This window comes from Triturus cristatus, chromosome 4_2 (assembly GCF_964204655.1).
Source record: "Triturus cristatus chromosome 4_2, aTriCri1.1, whole genome shotgun sequence".
Lineage (NCBI taxonomy): Eukaryota > Metazoa > Chordata > Amphibia > Caudata > Salamandridae > Triturus > Triturus cristatus.
Window position 1 is genome coordinate 638,957,871 of NC_140586.1, and position 19,012 is coordinate 638,976,882.

At 44.6% G+C, this 19,012-nt stretch overlaps 1 protein-coding gene across 1 annotated transcript in view; it reads left to right on the top strand.

The window, feature by feature from the left end:
* Positions 1 to 19,012, top strand: part of DNAI4 (dynein axonemal intermediate chain 4) — a 365,428-nt gene that overhangs the window by 155,078 nt on the left and 191,338 nt on the right. Inside the window, exons 6-7 of the mRNA XM_085600143.1 lie at positions 10,465 to 10,604; positions 15,884 to 16,039. Coding sequence (XP_085456269.1) covers positions 10,465 to 10,604; positions 15,884 to 16,039 — 296 coding nt within the window. The remainder of the gene's footprint in view (positions 1 to 10,464; positions 10,605 to 15,883; positions 16,040 to 19,012) is intronic.

Genomic DNA, 19,012 nt, shown 5'->3' on the forward strand with positions numbered 1-19,012 from the left:
TCAGAATGTTTATGGTCTCACCCATGGGAAATGCGGGCCCAGAGAAGCCTGCAGTGACTGTGGTCGCCAGCTGAGTTAGAAAATGAATTTTACTAATCAGACTCCCATCAATATCGCACATACCTAGAGGGAAAACGCAGACAACATGAGATTTTAGGTAAACAAAATGTAAGCACTTTGGAGATGCAAATAGTGGCACAAAACCAAAGAACATTTTTGACACATGAGAAGCTCAACAAGCGCAAAGAGAAAGTGAAAGGAAAGAGAGAAAAAGATAAGAGGCGAGAGAAAGGAACAGGCAAAAGAAAAAGACAGATGTGCGAGAGGAGTGAAAATGAAGCTGACGAGGAGGGAGTGGAAGAAGGGAGAGGGTAGGGGAGGGGAGGGGATTCACGCGCTGTAAGGCTGTAAGGGTTAATGAGCCATTACAAAAAGCCAGAGTGCCTGTGCACGTTCACGCTCGCATGCACGCAGCCTTTAGGCCAGCTAAAGCCTCTCTGGTAGCACTTTGAAAACCCGCTTACTAAAGGTCTCGCCTGAACTAGCGCATGCGCTAGCGCTCAGGCGAGACCTAAAAAGCAGTCTATGTCCAACTCTAGGCTCACATCAATGGCAACCATGTCTTTCACGACCACCAGTCTGAGTTCAAATCGCTCTGTAGCAGGGAGACTGCTGACGTACACACCGGAGATGATGCACTCCTGACCACAGATGACAATGACCCCTGCATCTTGGTATTGCTGGACCTCTTGGCTATGTTTGACAGAGCAGACCATCCCACCATCATACACACCTTGGAGACTCCAACGAAATTTACTGGCACTGTCCTTCACTGGTTCTCCTCCTACCTTTCTAATTAACACCAGTTATTTCACATTGGCACCACTAGATCCCAACAGATCCCTTTCAACTGGAGAGCCCCTCAGGGTTCAATACTGTCCTCTGTCATATGCTACCTCTACATGGACTCACTAGGTATTCTTCTCCCATATAACAGCGTTAAGATTCACGAATATGCCAATGATAGACATCTTTACTTAAAAGGAGGAGTGGGCGGAACTCGTGAAGTTTCACACAGTGGAATTCCCCTGAGTTACATAAAAATACCACAAGATTCATTGGAATTCTGCCAACGGGTGGAAAATATGCAAGTTGCACTGCTATTTAGTGGCAGTAGCATGAACAGTACCATGGGGTGCACAAGAACGCATGACCATTCTAGTTGATTTTGCTGCTCCTCGGGTAAGAAATCTGCTTGAGTGTCACCAAATCTGCTTGAGAAGCAACCCTGTGACCGCGACCATCCACGTTAGAAAATCAAGCTACGGGACGCCAAATCTCACTCGCATTTCTGGAGCCTCACAGGGAATAAATTCCACCACACGGCGATTGATGGAATTTGGCCAGAACTTCACTTTTCAAGAGTAACACAGAGTTGTCAAATTCTGCCAATTGAATGAAACATTCTGCCCACCCCTGCTTTAGACATTCTTTGCCTCAAACACTGCCTGCACATCGTCCTGAATTGGTTGTCCAGCACCTAAATGAAGCTCAACCCATCCAAGACCGAATTTCTGTTATGTGCCAAGAACAGCAAACAAGAAACAATCCAAACCTGGCTCGATCCTTGATTGCTTTGAACCCCAGCTTTTACCGAATGCCAAGACACTTGTATTCACCGTGGACATCATCCTCAGCCTCAAGTAACACACTGCCAAAAAACAAACACAACCTTGCACCAGTTCTCTCTTTTAATGAAAGGGAAACCATTTTTTCTAGAAGGCGTCCTCAGAGCTGCTGTTCAAACCCTCATACTCTCACATTTAGATGCGAGTGATGCCCTCCTCCTCGGCTTTCAAGACTCCACACTGACACCACTTAAGGTCATCCTACGCAGCACAACACATCTGGTCCAGGGCCTGAAGAAATAGGATTACATCACCCCTATACTGATGGATCTTAATTGGAGTCCCTTGCCAGCCTGCACCATCTTCAGAACCAGCTGCCTCACCTACAGAGCCATTGTAACCAGCACCACCACTATCTTACAGACAGACTCACCATCTCTGGTGGTTCTCGGCTCATTCGCAACTAGGACTGCAGACTATGCAGTGTAAAAAAATTAAAAAACAAGGCCGCAGGCCCTTTTCATCTATGCATCTAGATTCTGGAACAACATCCTTGTACTCATCAGGACCCAACACTGCTCCAATTCAGGAAAGAGTTGAAGACTCGCCTCTTTTAAGAAAACTACATAAAAAAACATTAATTGTCCATAACCCAACTACCTTTCCTATCAATGATTGACTTTGGGTTTATCTTTGATCTTCTACAGCACTCCACAGCTTTGTGGGTAGTTTTGTGCTATAGAAACACCCTCTACATTCATGCATATATACTTGTCAAGGCCATGTAAGGATGAATACTGGAGATCCCACTGAGGGTGGATCATGCTAATCCCTAAGAATAGCAAAGGCACTTGTAGTGAAGTGGCCCAGGGTACGGGGGTGAGAACACCACTGCCTGTTCCCCAGGGCGCAGGGAACCCCTATGGTTTGGCCAGGATGCTGCCCGTAAGTGGCAGGACTCCGGGGGACTCCTTCAGCCTAGGGGAGGACGCCACCATCACCCAACTAATATCAAGCCTTTCCTCCTGGCCATGTCAGAGTTGAGCAGGGAGTATGTTACCCCACTCTGATACAGGAGACAGTTATCAGGCCACTAGCAGTGGGTGGGGGATCTGAACCACCCATTATTTGGCTTTCTGCGTCTTTCCCATCATAGTAATGTGGCCAGGTTGTGGGCTTTGAGAACGTGGTGGTGTGAGGGTCTAAGAAAGTCTTACACCACCAAGAGTTACAATTATAAGAAATAGTATTATTGGACCAATTCGCTCACCGGATGACCCACGAGCATGAATGATCTCTAAAGTGGGTTGCGCTGGCGTGGATGAAATGGCAGCAGGCAAGAAAAGTACATTAAACTACAGCTAGTCCTGCGAAAGAAGGCACCGCGAGACCTGCACATGCGCTGGAGATGCGATCACATCCCTTCTAGTCCTAATTAACCTCATACCAGCATTTTGGACATCCCAGAAGCCTGCGTTTGGAGCAGTACATTAATGTATGCATTACACCTTCCTACTGGCTCCAAACAGGGTACATCCATTTGCATGATGTTTGCTGCTTCTGTGACGTGGAAGTTTTTTTTGCATGAAAGCAAAAATAGAGTTATTTCATATTTAAAACATTTTGAACACTTACACTAGAATAACACTTTTGGCCCTTGAACCCCTGCTTTCGTTTTTTTGCCTCAAGTTTGCTAGCAGTGTGATAAAATATGAGAACAATATTTTGCCTCACAGTTAGTCTCATCTTCCATAATTTGGATTGGATAATATATTCCCTTTTCTCCATTTCTTAAACAATAAGTAAAACATGACAGATCAGTTTGCTCCCTGTTTTGCATCGGTACATACGTTTCGTTTGCAGAAAATACCCTTTGCTGCTGTCCGTATTACACCAGCAGCGAGGATGATCCTATGTCTTTATCTTGCAGCAGCAGCAGGAGTGCGGATCCTGTAGTGCCATGTTGAGGCTTACTAGAGGTTGCACCTCTGTCCCCATGTTAGGTGAAAGCACAGTAAGCGTGGGTTCTATGAGCTGCGTTTTCCCGAAGAGGTTTTAGCTGCGGCAGCAATTTGGGTAACTTTTTGAAATGCCGCATAACACCTAGTATTGTCAGTAGGTGGCAACTAGGCATAGTATATGGTGTAGAAACTGCACCCATGACAGGGACAGTTAAAGGATACCTGTGGGCAGCAGCAGGGCTGCCTTTTGGGTATTGCAGCTGGTGCGTCTGCACTTGGAGCTGACCTGGAGGGGGAGCACCGACCGCAGGGGGGGGGGTGGGGCGCTGTGTTTAGCAATAACTTAAGAATAAAAAGCATCTGCTGCAGAATTCCTTGTGCATTCAGCTTGCAGGCAGCAATAAAAGTGTCAAGATAACTCTTGTGATTAATGTTCCTGCTAGAGAGAGAGAGAGATGGAGACTTGTCTAGTGGCAGTTTTTACTAGTCCTAAAGTAGCGCAGAGGGTTAATATGTCTACTGCCCAGACTGGGTCTGTATTTTATGTGGATAGCTGAGTGGTTTAGTAAATCCAGCATTTACCAGTGCTTTATAACAAATGAAATGTATGTGGAAAAGGTTATGGAGAACTGAGGGGCTCTTTTGCAGGGGGCTAGTGAGAGAATCCGAGGAGGAGGCCATGGCAGAGGGGGCGCCAAAAAACAAATTGTCGCACCAGGCGCCACTAGTGCTAAAACTGGTCCTGAGCAGCAGCACTTATTGTGCAGTCAACTAGTGTGACTGCAAAACATGTCTTCAGGCCTACTATTCACTGCTGCAATTGAAACCTGCAGTGTGACCTGTTAAAATAACCCTTTTTATTGGGTAAAAACCTTCCTTTTGAATATTAATAAGTCACTCCTATGTAAGTCTTGTAGCCACATTGTAGGGTGTATATTTAAAAGTGGGACACATAGAAAAGTAATGTTACCATGTCCCCACAGTCCCTAAAAGCTATTTTCATTGTGGCAAGCCTGGCTGTCCCATGTGCAGTATAGATTAAAATGCTAATAGTGTATCTTAGGAACTGAAAAGCTAAAAAAAAAATAATTACAACATAATTTCTAATAGTTACTAAAAATTCATTTCAATGGCAGGATAGGATTTTTTAATAAATATTAAGGAAAAGTAACTTTTGAAATGTCACCTTTTCCCTGCCTGAAGTTCCTGGAGGCTAATTTGCATTAACTCCCTAGCAACTTGCAGTCTGTGCTCAGCCCGGTAAGAGATGTCAAAGAGGTGTGAAATTCTTCTCAGGAGCACACAATAGACTGACCTGAATGCCAGCGATGACTCCTCTGAGCTCCATTGAATATGCACAGTGGGAGCTGTGGGAATTCTGTTGACGCTACAGTGTCAAATCCTGCCTAATCATCCTTGATGGGCCTGCTGAGAGATATGCAACATGTTGGTGCTCTTGAAACCGAGGTTTGTGGTGGCAATAGAACCTGCTTTAAACTGGATTTCTTTGTGAGATAAGGGAGAAGACTAGGATTACAATAGTACACGGCCCACTCCCGCACCCAGCCTCAGAGCCTAAGTTTAGAGTGGCCGACTACCTTCGCTATCTCTGATTTGCCCTGAAACTTTGCATTTTGGGCCTGTTTGCAATAAAGTAAATTGGAACTGCTGCAAACGTATATAGGTCAGGGCCTAGAAACCTTTACTCCATTTGGTTGAAAGGGTCTAGATGTCTTAGGGCCTCCTTCTATCCATAGGCTGGTGACCCTTACAAACCAAGACCATCAACAAACTTCCCACGGAAAAACTGCGACACTTGCTAAAGGAATCTCAGTGGATTGTACCTGCTGCTCTTGGCCCCTGTGACCTGTGAGAGGGACCTGAGAAGGTTAGACCCCTTTTCTACTCGAAATCAAAGGACAGAGAGATCACTGAGGATCACTAGGAATGATACAAACTCCCTCACATTTCTAATGATCTTGTGAAGGCATACAGTCGCTCTTCCGTGCTTATATCCTCAGGTTTCAGAAATCATACTTGTACACCATCTAGACCTGACACAAGTGGTGGCAAATATGTGCTCTGCTGCTGCCTGTTCTATAAATCCTTTCGTTTGAGGGACGCTTGCTCTGCTTTATACACTGTTGCTGACTGCACGTTTTTCTATTGGTGATGAGAACTTGCACTGGTCATGCTCATAAATACATGTTTCAACTTGTTTACGTTGTCCCATGTTAGGAATAAAAGATTGGTGCCTCTAGGTTTGCAAGGCTTGGGTGGAGCCAGTTACATCTGGTAAATGTCTCTTTAGACTGGAAGATCTTGACAAAGTCACACACGTCACATGAGTGCCTTTACAGAAAATGGTGAGTATTTCTGGCCAGAACGTTACAACCTGTGTATCTGGAAGGGTGGAAGGAAAGGCGGGAAGTGTTTCGTTCAGGAGAATGACTCGTGAAGATCAAGAGACTTTTCAAATGACTAATCATTGTATTGACCAGGTGCATGTATTTGCATTCATAGGTCTTCCTTTCTCTATCTGCCTTGAAATCACTTTTGAAGATGCACCAACTTAAAAATCCAAATAATTGTACCCAGGCACTGTCAACAAACCAGAGGCATATCAGTAACTTTGTATAGCCCTTAGTTACCTACCCGCACACAATTTGTCTCCTGTGCGGCTGACCCCACTTCAGTTCCATCAACCTTCAATAATTGAAGACAGGACAGATGACTGACAATTCCTAGTCTTGTCTTGAGTAATCAACCTAACATTTTATTGGATCTGACTTTGATGTACCCATCTTTCTGTGACAGAAGAAGTGTTTGTGATTAACTGCGTCCCTAGACTTCTTCATGTAAAGAGGCACTGACCAATGATGTAATTAACTCCGCCACATCCTTATTTATTTAATGATTCTACCCCAACCCTACTTGCTTCCCAGTGATACTATTGAGACATTTGTCCCACTGTTCTTTTGGATGACTTTAATTACATTTGTAGACAGATGCTACCAACATGGGTGTCTAATAACTGCACTTAGGCTGTGCCCCACCCAACCAGCTTTCCAGAGTCACTCGTCTGACATGATCGATTCTATCCCAGACCTGTGGTTGTTCCATGGGCCAGAGTTGTTGCCATGACAAATGACTGGATGGTCATTTTCCTTGGGGATCTCTCAGAGACATCCACATCTCTTTTTAGCCTGGATACAGAATGGACAGACACCCACAAGACCAGCAGTGGCTCCATTACTAGAGAGTTGGGGCATTGTCCCCCTATACTTGGCTCCACAAGCTCCCGAAATTAATGTAAGTACATGTTGAGTTTAATTATTTTTTTCCGGTTGCGGGCTATGTGCATTTTTCTCTTTATTTAATTAGCCACAAGCCAGTTACTTAGTGATGAGTGGGTGGGGCTCAAAAATCTTCGGCACACACTTGTACTTCAAAGTGCGCATGTCAGGTTGGCAGACCAGCCCGACATGCGTACCAGAAGCCTGTCACCATCTGTAATAGAAGAATAGGGGGTGGCCAGCCACAGCCCTCTGCACTCAGAAAGGGCACTGAGTTCACCTGCCTGATCAAATCCTGGTGCTGCTCTCAGCAAGGGAGCAACATCTGGGTTGCTCAGGACTTGCGGCACTAACGGCAGTTGCACAACTGCAGTCTCTAATCCATGTGTGCTTAACACCTCTTTAAGACCGCATCTTTTCTCCCTCCACTTCTTCTTACTACTCTGCAGCAATGCAGAAAAAAGATGGTTAGATAGCGGTAGGGAAAGGCTGTGGGTGAGAAAGAAGGGTCAGTATGGAAGACTGAGAATGACCATATGCAGAAATGGCAGACGCTGTGAACCTAGAGGACTTCGCCCAGGTGATTGCGGCCGTGCAGACATTGCGCTCCAGTGTCACCCATGTCTTTGACAGCTTGGAGGAGGGGCTCAGGAACAAGGGAGACCTGGAGGAGTGCAAAGACTCCAATTTCTGTAATGAAATAAACCGGAGATTGCCACTACCCCTGTGAGACTCCAACCTTCATTGGCCACCGATGCTGATTGCAGCGTGAGGTGGCACTGTCACCGCACCCCTGGAGGGCAACTAAGCCCCCTCCCCTGAGGGGCAAAACGGTCTGCACTACCTTCTCACCTGGAAAAAGGGGCAGAAGGTATAGGACCAACATCCAGGGGTGATGTTTTGTACCTCTCCCACCACATAATCTTCAGGTAAGTGATGGGGTATTTTAGAGATGGTCCGGCGGGGTCTGGGTACTGTTTCCATTACTAATATGTTTTTTTTTTGGGGCAATATGTGTACACATGACTGCATTCATGCGTGCCAGTATGTACCAGTGATTGGACGTGTGCTACTGTACTAGTATTTTGCTGTGTGTACGCACACCACTGATTGTTGGCATTTTCAATGTGTAGTACAGTGCCAGTAGTCCCAGAAATGTGTGGCATTTAGTGCGTGCCTATATGCTTGCGTGGATCTCTGAAAGGGTGTGCAAGCCAGCTTTGCTTTTAGTTAGCATGACTGATACCTGTGAATCTGTGGGTGTGTTGTGTATGTTGGCATGCACCAGCAGAACCTGCCTGCCACTCTATGTGCATGGAATTTCATTTGCTGGTCCTCAAAATCATGTTGTTTATTTGCATTTCAATATTAACATGTGCGTATAAGTGTATCTAAAGTATGTATTTGTGCAGTGTTGTCATTGATCATACAAAAACCGTGCAGTGATTTACTAACTGTTCTGTACATACAATTGTGTTTTCTCTATTCTTAGACATGAATGTCTTGTATCTCTTTTTACGAAGCACTCTTAAAAAATGCCAACCAGCATGGATGACTTGAATCCTACACTTTGTAGTTCTCTTTGTCTTATGTAATATTTTCTATTCACTGATCTACCCATGTAGTATTCATTGTCTGTGTGTGTGTGTGTGAGAGATGTAACGTGCTCTGATACCCTCCACTGCAATGAGAGGCTCTATAAAAAAATGAAATGCATATGACGGAGGGGCTGTGGAGAGATGAATGGCACTGTTGGAGGGTGATAGTGAGGGAATCATTGAAGAGTCCCATCAAAGATTGTTGCTTTAAAAGTGCTTTGAAAGAGAATACAATTGAATATATAATGAAAAATGTACTCTAGCAAGTGCCATTTTTGCCTACATTTTCTTGGGTGCTTGTTATACACGTACTGGGTTGCTGGTCTGACAAAATTTACCAGGGATATTTTAGATCACCAGTACAACCCCGATTGTGGCAATATGTGTGCTTAACAATAATAGTTTGTCTGTGATGAGGCATCAAAGGCAAGGTGCCTGGGCTTTCTTTCACCAAAGTAGTTCTGTGTTTATGTCCTGACAAATGGATTCTGCCTGAATAAAACTGTAGAAAACGGGCACTTCCGCCCCATCCAAATGCAAGCAATAAATATAAACCATTTGTCAGGACATAAACACAGGACCTGGTAAGAGATGGCAGGACATATGGCCTCACCCTGTAGTCAGCTCAGTGTAAACATTCGAAAAGGAAATCCCAACCTTGCCTTTGATGCACACTAGTCTGTTCTTGCGACCAGCTCGGAAAGTTAGTAAATGTGCTGTGCAGCTTGTTACAAAAGCAAAAAGAACAATTGATGGACAGAATGCTGAGCAATCCAACCATTCACCCCCAGTCACAAAGATCTGGGTTTAATCCCCCATTCTTTTGCTCACCATGCCAACCCAGTTTCGAACCAGCCATATGCAAATCAGTCTTAACCCTGCTCCTCATGGGAACTGTCCAGCTCGAATGCCAAGCCAGGTCCTCCTTCGACAGAAACAAGCATACTGGGATCGGTTTAGGAGTAATCACCCCTCATCAGCCAGACTAGCTTGAATCCAGTTTCTAGCTTGATCTGCAGCAAACTTGTAAGTTATACAGATAATATATAAGATGTTGAAGAATTTTAATTCAATAAGATATGCAGCATTTTTATGTGTTTCAATATTTTAAGTCTACACTTTCGCAATGACGTTATAAACCCTCTTACTTTTTCACATTTGCTTGAAAATGCACCATTTGCCCACTTAATTTTCAAAGTGTTACCGGAAGGAGAACACCCCCGGAACCTCCATTATGACCGTCAGTCTCTCTCACTCGTCACAGGACACTCATCCCGAACTTTTATGTCCCACCACGTTCAAATGTCACAAGTCACCACTGCACAAGACCTAATAATGCCTCTGCCCCATCCCTACCAGCATCTCAGAAATTGAACTGATTTCTCCATACCTCATGCCTCCATACCTGTGCCTCCAATAAAAGAAAACAGCACATAACAGACTTTGCCTAAAAGTTGCATTTTCTGTTCCAGTGCTCTTTTATGTAAAAGAATGTTGAGGCAGGATGCTTGTGTTTTGGATGTAAGCACTAAAACATTGTTACAGAGACTGATGATTCTGTTTTTAAGGTACAATGCAAATAAAATAGTTAGACAACATATTCTTTCACTTTGTGTTCTTCTGCAAAAGTGAGTTTTACAAAGTGTAACATTCAACCATGCCTGGCTGTAATTCCTAAGCATAGTATGCACACATTAAACTTATCCAACAAAAATTCTTTATTTCTAAGCCTCATTTGGACAGCGCCTGTAGAAGTGGAATCTTTTTGTAAAAGCTTGCAAATAAATCACTTAGCTTAATTAAGGTATCAATCGTTACTTTCATCAGATGAATTTTCAATGAGTATATACATGCACACCCCCCCCCCCCCCCACCTACCTACCTAGAGAAGTCAGTGGACACGGAGATCTGGAGTGTTTGTGTTTTGAATAGCCATCAGTGTAAGTGTATAAATCTTACCCAATGATTTATTTTCTTCAAGGTTAAAGAATGACGTCTATTCCGAGATTAGTAAAAACAGAGTTGGAAATGACAGATATATAGAAAGAATGACACAGACCTTTAATGGAGCGCCAAAGAGTAAAGAAGTACAAAGTGACAAAATCCATATGGCAGACGCAGGTAACTGTTTAATTGATTTGCATTATGTTAATTATTTCAGATTAAGTTAATTGTTTCAGACAATTCAGAGGAAGAGATTAGCAGAAGGCATGTCATATATTCAAGGCAGTAGGCATTTCTCAAGAACATATTCTCATTGATGTAATATTTTTTAATATGAGAATTTTCGTTTCTTATTCTTCAGCCAATGTTATCTGATTTAAAAAAAAAACCTATAACTGGAGATGGTGATGAGATATTATCTAGCATGTGTGTAGCACACTATTCCTGCTAATGTTACATTGCATCACTCTGACTGTTGTACAGCGATTACAGATGGACATATCTGTTTGGTTGGAGAGGTGTGTGGTTCTTATATGGCCCATGTGAGAAGAGCTGTCAAGTGGTCTTGAGTTGCTGTGGTGTACCTAAATGCTGCTGGTATGTTTTCTCATGTTTATAGGGTTTGTGACTTGAAACTGCATCTTTCTCCTTCTACATTTCCACTTTTTCCGCTATACCCCCACCCCTCCCCTTCTATATAATTGGATAAAATATCCAATATTTTTACTTGCAGAACGTTTCCTGTTTACTTTGGTCTAATCACTGTAGTATCTCACTATTCAGATCAAAACATTGACAAAGAATCGGTGTAGTTAAATAGTCAACTAATTGTACGAGGGGGGAAGGGCATAGGTTTAATCAATCAATCAATCAATAAATCAATCAATCAAGGGTTTGTAGAGCACACTACTCACCCGTGAGGGTCTCAAGGCGCAGAGGGGGAGGGGTTGCGGGCAGCTCCGTGGTCATCCGAAGAGCCAGGTCTTGAGGTCCTTTCTGAACAGGTGCCGTGTCGGGCTTCGTCTGATGCTGAGGGGGAGTTTGTTCCAGGTCTTGGCCGTGATTTAGTAGAAGTATCTGCCACCTGTTCTGGTTCTGGTGATGTGGGGGACCATGGCTAGGGCTAGATCGGTGAAGTGGAGGTTTCTCTTGAGGGCGTGGAAGGAGATTCCTTTGTTGAGGTATTGGGGTCCGGTCTTATGGAGAGCTTTGTAGGCGTGTGTGAGGAGTTTGAAGGTTATTCTTTTTTTGGCGGGGAGCCAGTGGAGGTCGCAGAGGTGCTTGGTGATGTGGTCCTGTCGTGGGATGCTGAGGACGAGTCTGGCTGCGGCGTCCTGAACGTTCTGGAGTTTGTGAAGGAGAGTTTTGTTGATTCCGGTGTAGAGTGTGTTTCGGTAGTCCAGTCTGCTGGTGATAAGTGCGTGGGTGAATGTCTTCCTGGAGTCGTGGGGGATCCATTTGAAGGTCTTGTGGAGTACACGGAGGGTCTTGAAGCATGTGGAGGACACGGCATTGATCTGGCAGATCATGGTGAGTGAGGAGTGGTGTATGATGCCCAGGTTGCGGGCATGGTCTGTAGGGGTTGGTGGGTTTCCAAGAGTGGGGTGCCATCAGGTATTGTCCCATGCAGAGGGAGTGGACTCGAGGATGAGGACTTCTGTTTTCTCTGAGTTGAGCTTCAGGCAGCTGCTGCTCATCCAGGATGCAAAGTCCTTCATTCCTTCTTGGAAACTGTGCTTGGTGATGTTGGGTTCCTTGGTGAGAGAGAGGATGATTTGGGTGTCGTCGGTGTAAGATACTATATTGAGTCCATGTTTTATGATGATGGTGGCAATGTAGGTGTTGAAGAGTGTGGGTCTGAGGGAAGATCCTTGGGGTACTCTGCATCTGATCTCTGTGGGCTTGGAGAGGAAAGTTGGGAGTCTTATTCTTTGTGTTTTGCCTGAGAGAAAGGTTTGGATCCAGTCTAAGGGGGTCCCCACAAATACCGGCGTCTTAGAGTCTGGCGGCTATTATGCGGTGGGAAATGGTGTTGAAGGCTGCTGATAAGTTCAGTAGTATGAGGGCTGCAGTGTGGCCTTGATCAAGGAGGGTGCAGATGTCATCAGCGGCGTCTGAGGGCAGCCTCAGTGCAGTGGTTGCTGCAGAATCCGAATTCAGAGGACTCGAGGAGGTTGTTGGTTTCTAAGATAGCTGGGATTTGACCACTTTCTCGATGGCCTTGTTGGCCAAGGAGAGAAAGGAGATGGGCCTGTAGTTCTTGAGGTCAGTTGGGTCTGCGAAGGGCTTCTTGAGGCGGGGTTTTACTTCGGCGTGTTTCCAGTCATTGGGCAATGTGGCGGTTTTGAGGGCGCATTTGATTGTTTGTCGTAGTTCTGATGCGATGGCGGCGCTGTGGAAAATGTGCAGTGGGCAGGGGTCAGTGGGTGCTCTAGAGTGGATGCTTTTCATGGTTTTTGCTGTGTCTTCTGTGGTGATAGGGGTCCAGGTGAGGAGGGTTGGCTGGGTAACATCGCTGGTGGAGGGTGGAGGGTCGGTGCCATGGTTTTGGTCATCAAAGGTGTCGTAGAGCGTTCTGATCTTGTGGTGGAAGAAGGAGCTGAGTTTGTTGCCAGATGTCTTGGGAGGGAGGGACGTCAGTTGTATTGCTGTGGTGTCTGGTGAGTTCTTGTATGATGGCGAAGAGTTCCTTGGAGTTGTGGGACTTGGAGAGGATTCTGTCCTGGATGAAGTTCCTTTTAGTTTATCTGATGAGTTGGTGGTGAGTCGTGGTGGCAGCCTTGTAGGCAGTTCATGCTTCCGGAGTTTTGGTGTTTCTCCATGCTTTCTCCAGTCATTGGCACGAGTGGATGTCCAAGTTGAACCAGGTTGCTTTTGCGAAGTATTGTCTGGCGGAGTTCTCGAGGATGGCTAGGGTGCTGGTGCAGCTGGCCATCGTTTGGTGAAGGTCGTTTGCTGCTATGTTGGCGTCTGTCATGGTAGGGGGAGGAGTGCAGCTGAGGGCAGAGGTCAGGTGTTCTTCAGTGATTTTGCTCCTGTTTATGCGTAGGAGGCATGGCGTGACCTTGTGTGCAGTGGGTTTCGAGAAGGAGAAATGGACGCAGTGGTGGTCCATCCAGAGCGGTTGTGTGGAGTGCCCTGCCATGTGGGTGGGAGTAGAGACAAGTTGCTGCAGTCCAATGTCAGTGAGGCTCTGTAGGAGGTTGGTGGTGTTGAGGTCACTGAGGCTGTCTAGGTGGAAGTTCAGATCTCCGAGCCGTATGTAGTCTATGGAGGCGAGGGTGTGGGGAGAGATGTAGTCTGTGATGGCATTGCTGAATAGGGAGTGGGGTCCGGGCAGTCTGTAGGCAAGTATCCCACAGAGTGTCGTTCTGGGGTTGAGCTGGATCTGTAAGTGGAAGTTTTCCATGGGGGTGACGTGTCGTCCGGGTCGGAAGTTGTCAGTCGGAGGGAGATTTTGTGGAAGATGGTGAGGCCTCCTCCGGGGCAGTCAGGTGGTCCTTCCTCAGGATCTTGTATCCTTCGGGGATGGCGGTTGCGATGTAGGGAGCGGAGCTGGCGATGGTCAAGGTCTCTGTGAGGAAGGCAATGTCGGGCGAGTGGGTGTTGAGTAGGTCCCAAAACTTCTCCTGCGTGTCTGTTCAGGGAGCTCACTTTGAGGAGGATGCAGCTCAGGGGTTTGTGTACGCTGGCATCCGCTGTGTTGGGTGCAGCTGTCTGGGTCTGAAGATGTGGCAGCAGTGTCAGCAGGAGAATTGGCCTTGGGAGTTGCTTGGCATCGAGAGCTGGCAGTTATGTTGCGTCCAGGGTTGAGCACATGGAGAGTGCTGGGGTCGTAGCGGCGGGGGTTCAGGGGACCAGGGTCCTTGGCTCTGGTCACGGTTGGGCTGCGGACGGGCGCAGATGAACTTAAGTAGGGGTTGGTGGTGGGTGAGCAGTTGGGAGGCAAGAACGGGAACATGCAGGGGGAGGGGCAGCAAGGGCAGCAGCAGCGGGAAAGGCAAATAAGGCAAACCGAGGCAAACAGTGTAAATAGGCAAAAAGAAAATAGAAAAAAAGAGCAAACAGAAAAAAGCTGAGAGAGCGGACCAGCAGAAGATCAGGCTCTTCCACTGAACCACCAGTGATGAGGCGCAGGCAGGAGCTTGCTGGTGGAGTAGGGCCTTGAACACCTACCTGGGACACCTGAAGGTGCTGGGGGCAGTGCCTTAAGGATGGAGCTGCGCAAGGGGAGAGCAGTTCACATCAGCAAGCTGATCCTAGGAAAAATATAATTGAAGACAACCTCAGAATGTGGCAGTAGTAGCTCACTACTGCGGCCTCATACAGTTTCGAGGATAGAGATACTGTCCTTGTTATGAAGCATAACTTCACATCACCCTCTTAAGGTCTGGGGACCATAAACCTGCATCAAAACCTCAGGGATGCTCATCCAAAGACACAGCAGCATCCCTGCATAGGATCATCACATATCCCTCATGTCCTCACTAAGGAATGAGCTTCCCCAGCAAAAGCAGTAAAATGTGCTAACACTTTATGAAGCTCTATGAAGTCAAAAGTATGTTGATGCAATTGTGCGTGACTCCTTCTTTTGGACTGCCTGTCCCCCTCAATAGTTCATATAAACAAGGGGCCCAATAGCACTTACGTTGTGCACCACCCTAATGTTCACTTTGCTAGACATGGCTGTTGATGCCATCACAGTCTGACCCAATACTCCCTGAGAGGATCTATTCTCTCAACCTTCCCATGTCCATTGTTACGCCGTTCACACCTTCCTTCCATTTTTACCATTGGTTCATAGGCCCTGAAATCAAGGATATCGAAAAGCCTTCAACTTTCATGGAAACAAAGTCCTGCAAAACAGCTCAGAACTTTATAACTGCTGAATTTGAACAATACAGTCTGCTCACGTGTGACTCCAAGTTCAAGGACCGTGCCTAAAATGTACAAGGAATGTACACTACATATGAAAAAAAAAAACCCACTGTACTTCTCAATCCTAAACTGTGGATAATCTTCCTGTGGTAACCAGTGCTGTGGGAGCCACAGTATCTCCGTCTGTGAATCTGGATGGCTGTATGCCAGGTGGACAATGCGCGTGGGAGCCTGTAGATCTGTGTGCGTGGGTGTATATGTGTCTCCTGGCACTTGTGAGTGGATGGTTGTACATGTGCACCTGGATGGCTTTAAGTACCTTGCTCTGTCTGCATATTTGAAGGTGTCATCTATGTCTACTGTAGTAATTAACAGAACAAAACGTGTTTGTAATGTTTCGCTTTCCAGTGGTTGTGGTTTATTTCCTTATTCATTGAGAGTAGGTTTGAAAACTGTTTCATGTGACAAGAAATTGGGGAAGAAGAGAACTCCGTCATTTTTGCTCTTTTTGTTTGTGTGTGAATAAACATAGCACTCGTCTCTGCAATGCATTTATATTTTGTTATACGTTTTGTTAGCCATAATGGCCACTATCTGGGACCTGTATGATTCCATGAATAACTTGGAAAGTGAGACAACCACAAAAGCAGTAACCAGGAGCACCAAGTCATCGGGCAGCGTTACCGGAAGTAGATCGAAAGTCGTTGAAGGAAGCACAATGACGAGTAAATCGGGTGAGTCCGCTCCTCCCTGACTGCTTTACTGTGTGTTCTTTCAGGTCTTCCTGTAAATGCGATCCTTCTGGGCAAAGAACCGCGTGCTTGCCACAAACTACTCGGTTTAACCAGCAATGTACATGTTTGTAAGTCCAAAGATAAAAAAGTAGGTGGAGTTTAGAAGAAAATGAGTTATTCCCCAGGTTTAAAACTGCGTTCTCCATGCGCACAGGCCAAGGCTATTGTCCCCAGGAGATCGGATCTATAACTCCAAGCAGGAGTGAGTATTGAATCTGTGGAAGAGACATAAAGGCAAAACTGTCTGTAAGTCAGTTTTGGCGCATGCAGCACAAAGTGTATTTTTACAAAGTTACTGTTCTAGTAAAATGATCAAAAATTTTATTTTAACATTGAAATTGAATTTTTAAAACTAAGGGCAAAATGTACGAAAGCTTTTTGCATTTCTTAATGGGCTCAATCACAATTTTGGCCCATAGGAGAAATGCAAAACATCCTTATAATATGTACAAAGGCCAAAAACCAGTTGCAATTCTACCAGTAAAAATCTGAAATTGCGACTGCGATTTAGGAAATGCAAATAGGGACTACCTATGTGCGATTCCTATAGCATATGTACAAAGCATTTCCTTAATGTGAATTGGGCATTTAGGAAATGCAATTACCATTGACTCAAAGTCGATGGCAAACGTGCAAAATTAAAAAATGCATTTAAAAATGTATTTTTTAATGTGACATGAAGCACACATATGCCCCTTGGACATATGTGCACTTACATGCGCACTACAAAATTCGGGGTGCCTCCTTGGAGGCCTTAGGCCCAGATGCACCCTTGGGTTTGGATTTCCTAAACTGCGATGATTTCCTATTTGGCCCATACGTGGGAATGCAATAGCATTTCCTATTTGCTATTTCCTAATGGCGATTCCTACTCTGGAAGGAATTGGTATTAGGGAATTGCAAATTTTGTATATACCATTTTGCATTTCCTAAATAGCAAATCCTACTGAATCGCTATGTAGAAAATGCAAAGTAAGACTTTCGTACTTCTGGCCCAAAGGTTCTTATTACGAGACAATAAGAGCAGAATTACAGAATAGAATTCTGATTTGACTGACGACTGACTCATTGACTAGGAAATCTAGATGTAGGAACACTAAACCGAATATTACCAGCTGGTAATTTTGGACAGTAAAATTGAATGAGGCTTTGGCTTGTCCCCCGGTCCCAGAAAAATCTATTCTGCCCATTCCCCTGCCTTAGCAGTAGCATGACACAGCACACAGACTCCTAATGGCAGCAAATGGGGGACAACAACATACATGATGTCCTTTCTTACACCGCACATCTGAGTTTGATCAGAAGAGATGTCTGTTATCCTGGAGCTACTCCTGAGAATAATTGCCTGACAGTTTTGTTGGGTCAGAATCTCTTATTTTTTTTAATTTGTATTCTCCTTTGGCATTTTAAAAATGGAATCTTTTCAGTCTCTACCAAGAAGCTAGATTCATTTGGTGCATATTCTGGTAGAGTGCTCTGAGATTTCTTGGTATCTATCCATAATCAAACTGTTACCCTAAACTCTACCATGAGATGTTCTGTAATTACTTATATGTGTGGATTTTTGAACGTATAATACGTACTCTTCATGCAAGTCCCTGCTTTTTACACCCTTCTGTCTCTTTTTTGTCTGTTTGACATAGCTTTATTTTTTCTACTTTAAGTTATTATGCATTGGAAACCAACGTAACATAACATTTAAAAATAATTAGGAAATGCAAAAAGTGCTACTTCAGTCTGTGACCTGTTCAGATTTAATTAATATATTCTTTACTGAGTTTGACGGATCTTCTGAAAGTGTTGCAACCGCTTTGTGCGACTGAGCATCAATGCTGATTTCTTTTAAAGTATCAATCAGTTTAAAAGATCGCATACCTTTTAAAGTCTCAGTTATAACAGGAACATTTGTTTGTGTCGCTTATTTATATAAATTTCTTGTTTTATAGTATTATATTTTTATCTTAAATGTCCCTCTTGCATTATTTCAGTAGGTGATACTCTCTAGAATATTAGTGCCTCCCTCAAATAGAACCTTCTCTTGTTGCTTACTTACTTGATTCAGTAGTCCCCGTGACAATTGGTTTCAGCTAAAGATGAAGGTGTAAAACATCCTCCTGGGATCATGAAAAACATTCCCTTCAGGGAACCGTTGCTCTGGGCAATGCATGCGTGGAACATTAAGCTGGCGCTGCAAACTGTATGGATCGTGATCGTAATTATCTCACTATTGAGCTTAAACTTCCTTTGTTTTCACTGGTGGGAGATTCATTTGGTGCACTGCATTTTCCAAATCTCTTGCTTGTCAGCCAAAACAAGATCCTTACCTCCTAGCCTTGTCTGAAGAGGTTTCATTTAGGTCTCAAAGTTCTTGGATTGACGGTAATTTCTGGGCATTTTGTGGATCTGAATATACCACAAACTCTCCTTTTAACTATAAATGTTCATTACCAGTCCAAAAACTGAATCCCTTTTGGCCCATCCCCTTTTTGTCAGTAAGAACTTTTTCAAGAGTTCTTATGAGGACCCTCCTGGATACATTTCGCTCATCTCCGTGACATGTTAACCAGAGCCTGCTTGTAACAGCTTCAAGGGTTGATCCAGAAACATGAAACATGTCATTGCCACTAAGCCAGCTCTTGTTGAGGACTTTGTGCCATTTTGAAATACATGGTCTACTCTCTGGTAGCCATATGAGCTCTGGTTTGATCGATTCCCAGATCTTGAAAAGGGTTGAGAAGCAATCTTGTCTGTGGGATGCTAAACTTCAAGATGTTCAAGTAAATGATTAAAAAATTAACAGCACCATATCATTTGTGTCCACTTCAAAACAAATTCAAAATAAAAGTTATTGACGCGCTCAGTTTGTAGTCTGTTGGGCAAGTAAAAATTGTCCTCAAGATTATGCAAACACAA